The 14,288-nt window shown below is 48.2% G+C and overlaps 1 protein-coding gene across 1 annotated transcript in view; it reads right to left on the reverse strand.

Moving 5' to 3' along the window:
- Positions 1 to 273: 273 nt before the first annotated feature.
- The window catches only part of KIAA0040 (KIAA0040 ortholog), a 32,610-nt gene continuing 18,595 nt past the window's right edge, over positions 274 to 14,288 (reverse strand). Inside the window, exon 2 of the mRNA XM_011235849.3 lies at positions 274 to 3,843. Within this exon, the coding sequence (XP_011234151.1) occupies positions 3,409 to 3,711 (303 nt within the window). The 5' untranslated portion in view covers positions 3,712 to 3,843 and the 3' untranslated portion in view covers positions 274 to 3,408. The remainder of the gene's footprint in view (positions 3,844 to 14,288) is intronic.

Consider the following 14,288-nt stretch of genomic DNA (forward strand, 5'->3'; position numbering starts at 1 on the left):
GAAGGGATGCTAAGAGTTGTCAGGGAGCAGCTGCCACCGAGGGTGCCTGGACTCTGGGGTGTCTGCTCTGTGGGCAGTGGGGCGAGAGCCCGGTCCTGGTCCTTTGGCCTATAACTCAGTCAGGGGGAAGGCAGTGCCTGGGACAGCTGGGTCTTTTGTGTCCCAGTGGGAGGGGCTGCCTCTGTCATTCATTTCTGAGTGATGTCTGCAACAGGGCAATATTTGATGTCAAGAGAGTAACTGGTGCCAGCAGGCAAGGACTCCAGGCATGGCTTTTTATTTTCGAAGTCTTTTATTTAAATAAATTTTTCTCTTGCATGTGTTTGAATTTTCCAGAAAAAAAAATACTGACAAATACTATACATCTTGGACAATTTATACTCTTCTAGAAAAGATGACTGCCCTTTTTCTACATTTTCCCCTCCTCCCTTCCCTTCCCCCAAGAAATAAGAAAGCAAATGCATTGAGCGGTGGGGAGAAGACCTTCTCTGATGGTTGTGGCTGAGTTTGGCTGGGGCTGTTCGGGTCTTGGCCTGGGGGCTCCTCTCCAAGCCTGGGCTGGTTTAGGAAGCCTCTTCTTTATCATTCTTTTTGCCTCCATTAGCTTAAACGCTCCAAGATGGGCCAAGCAGGCTCCAGTCCCGAGGCACCCCTGGCTGCCAGCAGCAGTTCTGGGGCAGAGGGTGGGGAGAAGGAGTAAAATTAAAGAGGAATAAAGAAAGGGCTGAACCTGGGATGGGGGTGCTGGGAGAAGCAGGAATAAGAGAAGAAAACACGGGAGAGAAAGACTAGGATGAGTGGGAAGACCAGAGAATGGCTCTGATGACTGCCTTGGGCTCCTTGCATGGACCCACGTATTCAACAGGAGTTTGGGGGCCTAGGGTACCCCAGGCAGCATTGGAGGGACCCTGGTGGAGGTTGTCAGGGGAGGCTGGGGAGAGAAAACATGAGCCTCGTTCAGCATCTGGGTCTCCTGAGTCCTAGGCTACGAAGCAACAGAGAAGTGAGTTTCTGGGTGTTTCGCGCCCGGAGGTAGTTCAAATCCATTTCATTAGGAGACAGCAGGGCACTGCACCTGGAGACAGAGGCCTTGTCATGGCAATGACAACCGACTGCCGTCTTAATTCAGACTAGCAGCCAGTTGCCATGGCAACCATGTTACTCGTGCGGTCCCCGATCCGAGTGATCCTTTCTCCTAGATCGCATCTGACACCCAGCCTCCGCCACCAGCTCTGCATCTCCCCCAAGTCATCCATCTTGGGGGCTTGGGAGTTGGAGGCAGGAAGGGCAGCTGGTCCCAGTAGGCAGTGGCCAGTGTGGGGGGGGTATGTGCATTTGGTATGGGGTGACGAGCGGTCATCCTGTGATGGGAAGGGGACAGCTAGATGCTCCCTGACAGGCTGTCCATGTACAAGGGGACAGAGAAGCAGAGAGTGCTTCTTTCTCTGCTCAGAGAGGTTTAGGAGTAGGGGTCTGAATGCCCAGAGCATTTGGGGCCACTTGGTGTGAGAAGGTGGGTGGGACTGGTTCTAAAATATGTGAAGACCTGAATTATGACTCCCAGGGTCACCCGTTAGAAGACCTTGGTGAAGCGGTCACCACCAGACGCCTGCCCTCCTCAGGCCTGGAGTCTACCTGGAGAGCACGTGAGCAGCGGGCTGCCCGAGGGAGCGAACAGCACATTCGGCCATGAACACAGTCTTGCAGAACAGTTATCAAAGTTTAGCTACACTGTTAATTAAGTTGCAATTTTCCTGTCATCTAGAACAGCATTTGTGGGGAAATATTTCAAGAGAGCCACCCAGCAGATTTGCAAGTGTCCTTTCAGAGCACAGCCTGCTCCCAATTTGGGAAGTCTCCAGCTTTGTAATGTGGTCACAATACAATCAAAATACCAAACGCTTCGTCCTGTAAGTGGATTAACTCGGCCTCCCAACCTCAGCCTGCTGGGGAGACACTCTCCTCGACTCCCTGCGGACCTAGTCTACCTGTCATCATGGGTCTCAGGGCACCCATGTCAACCTCACTGTCGGTTCTGCATGAAGCCTCTGGAGAGCATTCAATACCCACCTTCCCTCCTTTGCAGTAATTAGCAGGGTCAGAAAAGAAGGTCACTTGGGGGGATTGGCGAGGTATTACACGTTTACCCTTAACATCATTGCATATCCGACAGTAACCAAGACAGTTCTAAGTACCTACTGTGTGCAAGGCACTTGCCTGAGCTTCAAGATAAATATGAATAAACCTCTATATATCTTCCTTCTACTTTCATTTATACTCTGTAACTTCCGTATCCCATCTGCAGCATACCATGCATCCATTCCAACCTTAGGAAAGTGTTTCCAGTGTGTCTTCCGTGAGACTGTAGCAGAAACTGGCTTAATTCCTTCCCCGCTGAAAACCTTTGGTTACACGGGAGATCCCCAGCTCAGGTGGAACATCCCTTTCCCATCTGTAAAACAGACATTGCCCAGGTCCACAACTGCAGTTCACTGAAGTGGATGGAGTCGGCCTGGTTTCCAGACCATTCTAGAAGTCACTACAAAGAGCTGTTGGTTTGTGCTTGGAGAAAGGCACCTTGCTGAATGGTTCTGGGGATAGCATCTCAAAGAGACGTCTAAGACAACATTAGATACCTATCAGTGGAAATGGGGACCTTGTCATGAGCTGCAAGATAGAGCTTTCAATGAATTTTGATCCTTCTCACTTTAAACTTTGCCTCCCAGATGAGAAACACGGGAACTTGGTGTGTCTGTGTCAATATTCAGGGAGGGGAGCTGTACCAGGTTGCTGGAATGTCCAAGTATGAGGATTTCCAGTAACAAGTTAAGGAGGGGTAGGAAGAAGAAAGCACATATCTCTAACCTGAGTGGGGGATGGGTGGACAGTGTGGAGGTACCTTGCCTGGTTGTATAATTGTGCATGTGTGCTAGCATCTGGCCGGGCCTTCCTAGGAGACATTTCTGGGAGAGCGAATACTGTACTTGCACAAAGTAGATATTCAATGGCCATTTGATGAACAGGATATATTTACCCAGGTACCTGTTGCCTGAATGTGCGTGCGTGTGTGTATGTGTGTGCACGTGTGTGCATTCGGGAGACATGTCAAGCTATATGGACAAACATTCTTTGTGCTTTTGCATATGGAGCTTGCTAGAGATACGTGGAAGGCATGCCTGAGTCTCCGGCAAAGAGCATTGCTATTGGACACATAGCTGCCAAGACAGTCCCCAAGAATTGTCCGTGTTCTTCCTGGGCTGTCCTCCGTGGGGGCAGTCAGCCTGAGGTTTGTCCCTTGCTTCACCCCTCTGGGGACACGAGCGCATCACTTTAGGGGTTCTTGCTTTCTAGCCCGTGTGTAGTTAACAGGTGGCTCAGCCCCCAGGGGTGGACGCCTGTGCTTCTTGCCTAGACAGGCAGTGATGGTCTCTTTTCCATCTGGAGAAGCTTGGGCTGAGCAGATATCCAGAGGTCTTCTTCAGCCTTCTTCTTCCTCTTCCTCCTCTTCTTCCCCTTGTTCTGCTCCGGCTGTTGGCCATTCTTGCCCAGCCGGCTCCAGCAGCAATGACAGCAGATGAAGAGGGACGTGATGACCACTAGCAGTGGCAGCCCCAGGAGGATGCCCAGGCAGATGGTGTTGAACAGACCCTCTTGGTGTTTGGTCAAGACGGTGTCCCACATGATGCTGAAGAAGGAGCTGATTTTCTCCATGGTGCTTGGCTAACCGGGGCCAAGGGAAACTCTCCGCTCCCTAGCAAGTCCTGGGCTCCAGGGGATGCAGGCTTGTCCACTTGGAACTTATTCCTCTTCCAACTTTGGGTTTGGGCATGCCAATGTTAGCAGCTGAAGACAGAAAACAGACAATTCAAGAGAAATGCAGTGGGAGTGGTCAATGATTTTTAACACCATCCTATTTTTTAGGGGTAGGAGAAGGGAGGGACTTGGAGATTTCCAGAGTTCACTGGAATGGTATTGAAACCCAACAAACAAAATAAATGCATGCATTTAAGTAGGTACTAATTCTTATACACACTATACAGGGCTTAGGGTACAAGAATTAATAGTGTATCAGACCTGGCACGTGGCGGGTGCTCAGCATTTGTTGGATAAATGAATCAAGTGTAAATTCAGGGTTCTGGGTAGGAGTTGGTGCCTCTACAAGAGCAGTTCTCAGTCTTTTCTCCCTGCAGCTCACCTGATAGGTGCTGAACACATACTCCCCAGGGGACAGCTGTACGTGACTTTCTATGAATACAACTTGCCATTTTCAATACTTACTAAAGCTTAAGCACAAGGCGAAATGTCTAAATCTGCCTGCCTGTCATAGGGGGTTGGACCTCCCCCAGGCTAAGAGGTCAGTGGTCCTCGTCCTGTCTCACCCCGTCTTCATGCTCTCTTGTCTGCTCCATCTCCTCCCTCCTTACATCCCACTCCTGTGCCCAAAGAAGACTCACCGAGCTTTGCAGTTGGGAGACCATTTGTTGGTTCCCATGGTTTCTACCTTCCTCCCTCTCATTACCCACATCTCTGCTTTCTGTGCCTCAACCGAATATTCCCAAGTCTCCTCCCCTGCCTGTTGCTGTTCTTTGCAGTGGAAAAGGAGTCTTGCGGGCTGCTCAGCAATGGTGTTTGGAAACTGGGATGGCGTCCCTACTGCCATCCTGAGCTCAGTTTATAGCCAGGGCTGTTCTGGTCGCTTGTGCAGAATAGCCCTTCTTCCACTGGTAACCCCTTCACCTCTCCACATACATCTTAGGCCTCAGCTCTCAAGTATGAGGTCTTATAGGCTCCTTTGGTTCTGGAATCCACAGGTTCCTATGTCTAAAGACTTGGAAGGCAGCATGTTTCAAGGAAATTCAAGAGACCTTCTGGTGTAGACATGGCCCGGGACCTAAAGATCAAAGACTCATCGATTTTCAGGCTGGAGACCTTGGAGATCATTCCAAGCAATGCTCTCACTTAAAGATTAAAAATCTGAGGCCCAGAGTGGGAGAGGTGACATGTCTAAGGTCACACAGAGATGCAACGATCACCCAGAGTTCGGGACAATGACATTACTTTATATTTATATTTTACTTGATACTTTTCTAATCACTTTCATATGAATTATATTTTTAAAGAGAGCAACAGGATGGTGCTTTGTCTATGGAGAAAACTGCTGGGGGACCTGGGTTCACAATCATCGTGAAGTCCAGGCTTCATTTTGTTGTCCTGCACCGGGACACAAATGTGTGGGTAGTGTGTTATACTCGGGGGTTGTCCTCAGAAGTCCAATTCCTTAGATAGCACTCTGTAAGTGTCCCATGCACCCATGTGTTCATCCAAAGTCCATCTGAACTCAGTCCTAGTCTGCTGGCATGAGGACTCACATGCTTAGGACATTATCTATACAGATTACTGAATTGTATAAATTGGTACCTACTTCTGTGCCATCTGGTCCATGAAAATGAAATAACACTATGCGGTGGCACTGAGATGACAGTTACCATTCTAGGCACTTCCCACCAACTGACTTATTTCATTCATCATAACCTAATGAAGTCAGTATGGTTATTTCCCTCCTCTTATAGGTGAACAGACAGAGGAACAAGTCACACAGCGAGTGACTGGCGAGTGACAGTAAGGAGTGAATCCTTACTGATTCTGGAAAGTTTAGCTCCAGATCCCCAAGAGGTGAGCCCCTCACAGGTGTTGCTTTGGGCCTCCTACTCCTTTGTGTGGAATTAACCCATTTTGGCAAGTAGCCCAGGATTTGTAGACTCTTAAATATGAAGCTATTCCCTGGATTGACTTCAGTGTTTATCCCAATCTGTTGTGGAAAAAGACTGCAGAGTGATTTATTTCCCATTATTAGATACTTCACAAATGCATGAAGATACATACAATAAAAATCCAGTCCTGCTCACGTGGAGGATGTTTATAGAAACCATATGACTGCCTGAACTTAAACTCAACATCCAACAAAGAAAAATGTTCTGAGAAGTCACATCCCCTTGCCAAAGGCTCTGCCTGAGCCCCTCTGAGGCCCTGGGAACATCACAGGCCATGGTTCTGCCCACACACCATCAAGCCCACAGACTCTTTGTTGAGAAAACACACCCTTGGGCATCCTCTAACCCCCCGCCCCCCAGCAAGGCCACTCCGCTGCCTTTGCTCCTTCTCACCCACTTGTCTCTCTGGCTTTTCCTTCTTGCTTTGCCATCACCTTAACTTTAATTTAGCCCTTGTTTGGCCCCAGAGTTCTTGGCCCATCTGGAGGGATTGTCCTACTCTGTTGAGAGAGGACTTTGGGTAATTTTCACTGATTTGATCCACACATATACTTTCCTGGGGCCAAATGTCCCTTGTACTGCATTTCTATGACTCAGATTAGACACCACTACCACATTTGTTGACAAATTCTTCTTGCCAGATGTCACGCCGGTCCCTGCAGGGAGCATACATGCATCAGAGGCCCACTTTTGGGTTCAGGTGGGGAGAGAGAGGGAGGGCTTTGGGCCCTTGGGGAATATCAAGGCAGTTTTCATGAAGGTAAAGCCATCTGAGGAGGACCTGGGAAAAGGAGCACGATCTTGACAGAGAAACATGGGTAAGAGGATGCGCAAAGATTCTAGGCAGAGAAAATTCTAGAACGTGGCAGGAGAACAGGGTGAGCCTGGGGCTCTGGGTGGGAGAGAGGAGGACTGTAGGTTGTGGCCAGGGTAGACAGGGCCTCCATAGGGTTTGTGTTTATTTGGGGGCTTTGTAATAGGAGGGTGTCCTTCAAGAAAAGATAACAGGGTGAGAACAGCTCTGGAAAATGTTTTAAGAGAGCTCTTTATTTAACATTTATTGAGCACCTAATATATGCCATACACTGTGTTAGGTGTTAGGATTCAGTGATGAAGGACAAAGACATGGAGCCTTGTATATTCCAGGAGAGTTATTATTATTGAGGGATCATGTTGTAAAAGACAAACATAATAAGCAAATTTCAACTTAGGTGGCTTAGTTGGGGGAAACAGAAGCATACACTGGAATTATGTGTTTATTGCGGTGTCCCAGGCCCCCCTACCCCTCCCAACCTTTGTCTCAAACTCGTCTATCCCATGACACCTAAAATAGCCTTTGAATAAATGGATTTCTTTTCAAGCTAAAGCGAAGTCAATAATTCACGTCTGGATTCCTGAAGGTACTTATTTGAATCTACTCTCCATATAGTCAAGGAGAGTATTCATTAACATTTGGGAGCCCAGTCTGGGTAAAATTCAATTAAAAAGGTATTCTTTATGCTTTTTTAATCTAAGAATTCTCTCCTAGGCCCCCCGGTTCCTTGCTGAGCTCCGCTAATCTATACTGTTTCATTACTATGTATGAGCCTCGCATTGTTAGCATTTCCAGGAAACAATCACATATCTCCTTGGTGGTATGAATTAAAAGTTAGAGCTCCCACAGAATGTTTTGTAAAAGGAGCCACACTTTGGGCCTTAGGAATGCTCTCTGGGAGACCCCATCATTTTGCTGGATCTCAAGTACTGCTGGCACTGTTTGAAAGATAATTAGTCTATTCCTCTAAAACCAACAATAGGTGCCAACCAAACTTAATTGTTTGATTGTTGTTACGGGGGTAGGTGTGAGGAGAGGGAGGGAGGGAAACGTTATTTCAGTTTCCTTAAAACCAGAAATGACTCATCTCTATATCGTCTGTGGTATCTCGCTGGGGAGAGAGTCTTTCTTTTTCCTCTCTTTCTTTCTCTCTTTCTCTCTTTCTTTTTCTTCCTTCCTTCCTTCCTTCCTTCCTTCCTTCCTTCCTTCCTTCCTTCCTTCCTTCCTCCAAGAGGCTTCATTCTGTCTGTATGTGAGGTGTTGATTGGTAATAATGATCCCAGAGACAGAAGGCCTGGGTTTGAGCCCTGCGCCAGTCTGTGTAACCTTGGCGAGTTACTGAACCTCAGCTACAAAATGAAGCTAACGAGCTTCCGTCTTAATGACGTTGTGAGGATTAAAAGAGCTCAATATATTTAATGCATTTTGTAAAGTGTAAAATGCTATAAAACAATGTATGAAATAGTGGGTTATCTCCAGATAACAATGGACTAATTCTGGCCTTGAGCTTTCTTTCCCCCTCCCTTACCTCCAAGCCCAATCCTCTCCACCAAAGAACCGTGGGCCCCCACCCCATCACATGAAAAGAACTTCACAGGTAACCTTGCTGCTTATGGCTGGTCTGAGGGTCTGTGGCTGTAATTCCAGACTCTGGCATCCAGCAACAGGGATGGAGAAGAGTCGCCTGGGGACATCTGTTGGTGTCTGGAGGATTGTTGAGCTCATAAGGTAAGGCCTGAGGAGAACACCTAGCCCCCTGTGGGCCCAGCCTCCCTCCCAGCCTTTGGAATCCCTGAAAGAGTACAGGGATGAGTCCTTCCCCAGGATCCCTCCTGAGAGCCACGAGCTGCTCCAGAGTTGGCAGGAGTTGGCCAGGCTGGCTCTTGGACTGGTTTTCCTTCTGGAGCTCCCAGGCAGGGGGCAGGGCATGCAACTTTGCATTGTCTCTCTTTGCTCCTGTTTATTAGATGAAATAATACATGTAAAGCTGTAGAGTAGTGTCTGTGGGATAGTAAGTGCTTTCTAGAAAGGTTAATGATAAAGATCATGAAGGTACCCGGTTACAATCCCTAAGAGCAACTCCACAGTGACCTCCACATGTCCAAATCTTTTGCTTCTTATAGGGGGTGGGCTGAGGTGGGAGGTTCAGGTCTCCCTTGGAACCTTCAAGGACTCCTCTGTCAGAGCTGCAGACTCCAGGCTGTGCGCTGGGGTGGGGGGCATCTTACAACTGAGAGTCGGCAGCAAAGACCTCCCTTGGCCTTTCCTCAAATGATTTCATTGAGTTTTCTACCTTACGCTGTGGTTATCACTCTTCTGCTTTATCTCTTCACCCAAGGATGGGCTTCTGGCCAGGCTGGCTGCTTAAGAGTCACCCAGGGAGCTAAATTCCGATTCCTGAGCTCCGCTCCTGGAGACCCTGACGCAGCAGGTCTAGGGTGGGCCCTGGAATTTAAGTTTGTAACAAACAGCCCAAGTGTTTCCGGACAATTGCCAGGTATAAAAACTGTGGTATAAGCAAGTTGTTGAATAAGCATAGGAACCTTGTCGTGAATGAGGGGACGGCTCGTGGGTGAGGGGAGGCGGGGAAGAGGTCTGTCTTCGTGCAAGCAGTGGTGCCATTACTTCTTGCTCTTGTGTAGTCCGGGCATCTGGGCCAAGACCACTGTCCTGGAGGTCACAATTCAATGTAGTAAACATACATTGAACACCCACGATGTCACCAGCCCTGAGCACCTTCCAGTTGAGCAAAGAGGAGAGGAGAAAAAAAAAAAAAAGCAGAAGTAAAGTGCGATAAGTCCTGTGGTCAAGTTCTGTGTAAAGGGACATGAGCACAGCCCCAGGGAAAGAGTAAGTAGTTTGGCCTGGAGAGGGTCACAGGAAAGAAATGAAAAGGAAATTATGATCAGGACAGGTGTCGGTTCAGTCCTTCCTTCAATGACTCCTTACGGAGCACGTCTCAGAGGCTAGGAACGGTGTTGGGTCTCAGGTATCCAGGAACAAGCAGACCGGGTCCCAGTCCTTTTGGTGCTGCAAGTCCAGCATGGGAAGCAGACTCATCAGAGGGTCCCACAGACAGGTGTGAAGATATCATATGGAAAGCGTGACAGAGGAGAAGCCTGTGACGCGACTGAGTGAGTGATGCCCACCATGGAGATGGGGCCGGCTTCCAGCGGGTATGACTTAACTGAGATCTGAATGACAAAAACGCCATCAATGACAAAAACAAAAACATGGTCAGGGCGTCTGAAAAGTCCTGAAACATAGAATGAACTCATTTAAAGCATTTTCAAGTAATATGCTTGATAGGTTTTTTGTCAAGGCTCAGATACCTTTTCAGCTGAATTGCCTCTAAATTGGAAGCAGTGAGTTCAGTTGTTAATACATTATAAAGTATCCCCCAAAAGTCTAGGAAGACAGGGAAATATGTGCTCTGTGCTTTACCTCAAAAGAATGGTTGGACCCACTGCTTCTTCCGAAAAGGATGTGAAGGACAGTGTGTTTGAAGACAGGGGCAGTGAGTGGGGGAGGGGGTGATGTGAGGCCCTCAAGGCAGACAGCCCCACCCCCATGGGGCTTGTAAGCTGTGTTAATGGCCGGTGTGTGCTGCAGGAGCCATAGGGGTTCAGCAACAAGGGGACATAATCCATCTGTGTTCTGTAAAGAACAGCGTCACGGAGGTGAGAGAGGACAGGTTGGTGGGGGCAAGAGTGGGAAGCATGATTACAGTGGTTCAGGGAAAATGGCAGCAGGGGTGAGGGTGGGGGTGGAGGGTGAGGCAAGTGGCTTGACTTGGGACTTGGGTGTTCTCCAACGGATGTGGTGGGAGAACTCTCGGGCAGGGGGACATAAGGAGGTGTCCCGGGACTGTGCTCTGCTCTTCCTCTTCCATCTTCCAGCCCTGGTTCCCGGTCAGGTCTCCAAGTCTGGCGTATTTTATTTTTTCTAGTATAGGAATCCTATCAGTCTCTACCTGACTCCCTGCCATTTCTCCTGGAGGTTCGGTACATCTTATTCAGCCCCAGGCCTCTCCAACTGTGCCTGCCCAAACCTTGCCCTGGCGGTCCTTGCAAAATCCCTATGGTGACAATAATGTCACACACATCAGAAACCAAGGTGCTCTGGCGGTGGGGGCACAGAGAGGAATCTTAGTCAGAAGTCATTAACTCTGCCGTTCTGGATATATATTTTCTTGACAGTTCTCACCTTGCTAACCTGGCATGCTCAGATGCCCTCAATAGATGTAAGTACTGCTTTGTACAAAAATGGTCAGATCACAGCAATAATCTGCGTGTGGAATACTGTGTTTATAACTTAAATGTGGTTCCAGGCATGATGAAATAGAGATCTGTATTTTCCCCAGTGTAATTAATTGCTTCAAGTAACTAGCTCTGATGCAAAGTCGGAGGCTCTTTTCCTCCCCCAGCGTATACATTTATGGTGTGTAACTAGATATTGAGTGTTAGAAGAAAATAGATAGTATTTTCCCTCTGTATCAATGTTATAATTATGGGTGCAATTTTGAACAAAGGCACACAGAGGTCATCAATATAAAAATGATTAAGGCACCGTCGTGATTATTAAAAATAAGAAAACGATGTTTTATCATATAGACATTCTGAATTGGAAGAATCCAGATACGGGTCATTTGGTGGGTACCCTCACTTTATTGATAAGGAATCTGGGACCAGAAGAGGTTGTGATTTGCTGGACCATTGGTGGGGTCAGCGCCAGAACCAATGTCTTCTGAAGCCCAGCACCCTCTCTAGAAAGGTCTCCCTTATAAAAGTCTTTAAAAATAACGCATTGAGCCAGGTCTTGGCAAGATGCCCACCGTATCCTCATCCTGGGCATAGGCTAGACAACCCTTCTCAGTCCCCTTAAATCTTTGTGGGGCCCTGTGACTGAGCTCTGGCCACGGGAATGTGGCCTTGGCTCCTGAAATCTGTCCCAAGATCCTCCATGTTCACTCTGCTTGCTCACTGGCTGGCCAGACGGTGAGGACCCAGAGGAGGACCCCAAGGACCCCGGGGTTGGCAGAGAAGAAGGTGTTCCTGAATGACTGCTAGTCGGGTACCCCTACAGCCCACAGTGAACAGGAGTGAGTGAGAAACAAGCCTTGGGGGGTAAAACCACTGAGTTTAAGCATTATTTGCTAAAGCAGTTAGCCCATCCTGACTGATACAAGTGTTGGTAACGATTATAACTCATATGGAGTGAGGTCAACTCTCCTAGAGAGTTTGCAGCTCTGACCTGAAAGGGGTTTAGCCAAGTGCTCCAGAGTGCTGGTTCTGGGACCAAATACCCTTTGTTGGAATCCCGGCTCTGCTACTCACGGACTGCCGCACACTGGGCCGGTCACTTCACCTCTCTCCTGGGGCTCAGTTTTCTCATCTGTTAAATGGCCGTGATAATAGTAGGCGGTTGTGAAAACCAAGTGAGTCAGTAGATGTACAGCCTCTCAGGCCCGAGCCTGGCCGTGGCCCTTTATTATCTGACCCCCAACAACAGGCTGGCCTGAAGAAACATCCCTCAGCTCCTGAGCTAATAACCATTTCATTTGCCTTTTTAGAATCGGAATGGTTCTGAAGTCACGACTTTGACTATATAGGTGTCCTTTAAAAGGCATTTTCCCCCTCCTTTCTCTAGTTTTCCTGTAGTAAGGAGGTTCTTTCTAAATTATTCCACTTATCATTCTTTTTCAAAGCAACCATTTCAGAATTAAAATACGGACAGGGGTCAGTGGGAAGCAGCATTATAAGAATTTGGATACAGTCTATTCACGCTCTCTCCACGGATCCCATCTCACTGGGCAGAGCAGGACACGACCCTCCTTCCTCACCCCCACACCACACTGTCCTTCTTCTCCTCCTTCCCTCTTTCTTTCCTTCTGCCAGTGTATTAACGAGCTCCTAACACACATTGTTCCTGTCCTAGGCACTGCGGACACAGTCACGCATGACACAGATATGGTCAAGCTACTTAGAGGGAGAAGGTAGATAACAAACAAGGGTACAAACAAATAAACCGAGGTACGCTGTTAGTGCTCTAAGGAGCTGCCTGGCCTGGCCTGTGTGGCGATGGCTTTGAACAGAGGTCTGAGGAATGGCGAGGACCCAGTTGTGTGTAGAGCTTAGGGAAGGGCCTTCCGGGGGAGGGGGGAAGGATGACAGGGCGAAGGCTCTGAAGAGGGGAGAGTTGGGCTGACCCTAAGAGAGAAGGCGGCCAGGGCCGGGAGCCTCTGAGCGCCCAAGGTGAAGCGTAGTTTAAGCTGGGAAGCTCTGGCCATGAGTCTGGAGGGAGAGGCCAGAAAGGGGTGTGGGAAGTATAGAGACCTTTTTCTTTGTCCCTACTGTGATCACATTTGTCTGAGCCCTCAGACTGGTTCCTAGTTCCTCCTTCCTCCAACTCATCTTTCCACAGTCTGCACGTGGTCACACCCCTGCTCAGCCTCTCTTCAGCTCCTCGTCACTCACCTGATAATCACAGCTCCTAAGTAAGCAGGACATATCACTCATGAGCTGGTCCCTTCTATCACCCCAGCCTCATCTCTCACCACCGCCCTTATATCATCTTCCAGAATTCTCTGGAATGTTCCTGCTCTCTCCCCTTGTCATGCTGTGGCACACGCTGTTCCATCTGCCTGGACTGTCTTCTCATCCCTTGGCCCATTCACGGGAGAACTCTGTCCCTCATCCTCCTCCGGGAGGTCTTCTGGGACTCTCAGCCCCCCATGCCCTAGCTACCCCACATTGGCTTCTTTTTCTTCTGAGCTCTCATAGAGCCAATAACCTCCCACAGTCCTTATCTTACAATGATTTGTTTTCTCTGAAAAATGATAAGAATACAGAAAAGTACAAAAAGTCATATGTATTACCATTTTATACACATATGTTAATATCCATAGGACTTGTTGACTTGTTTCTCTCATACTCAACCGCAAATTCCTACATGGCAGTGATTCTCACTCATGTGTTTAACCTGACACAAGCGTTGGACGCTTCTCACACAATAGCTGCTAATACATAGTTGATGAATGGATGATTTCTTTCAAGCTCCAACAAAGCAGAAGACTAACTGTATCCTTGGTTCCCCCAGTTAAGGGTGGGATGGTGTCACCTTGCCCACATTTTTATGTTGAAGTCATAACCCCCAGTACCTTGGAATGTGACCTTACTTGGACGCAGCATTGCCGCAGATGTGATTAGTTAAGATGAGGTCATCCTGGAGTGGAGTGGGCCCATAATCTAATATGACTGATGTCCTTCATAGAAAGGGGAAGTTTGGACATTGAGCCAGACAGGCACAAAGAGAAGACCATGGGAAGAGACAGAGGGAGAAGATGACCATTTATAAGCCAAGGAGAGAGGCCTGGAACAGATCCTTCCTTCATGGCTTTCAGAAGCAACTGACCTTGCCAACATCTTGATTTCAGATTCCTAGCCTCCAGAATGATGTGAGACGAATACATTTCTGTTTTTTAGGCCACCCAGCTTGTGCTTGGCTATGGCAGCCCCAGGAAATTAAGAGGTCCCTTTTGCTTCACCCCTACTTCTATCTCATTGGTGGGTCCTATCAGCTCTGTCTCCAAAATAGATCCCCAATCCCTTCACATCTCTCCATCCCAAGGTTAGGTCATCATCATCTCTCACCTGGATTACCAAGAAAGCTTCCCATCCAGTATCTGCTTCCCTGCTTCCCTC

Source organism: Ailuropoda melanoleuca, chromosome 8 (genome assembly GCF_002007445.2).
Source record: "Ailuropoda melanoleuca isolate Jingjing chromosome 8, ASM200744v2, whole genome shotgun sequence".
Lineage (NCBI taxonomy): Eukaryota > Metazoa > Chordata > Mammalia > Carnivora > Ursidae > Ailuropoda > Ailuropoda melanoleuca.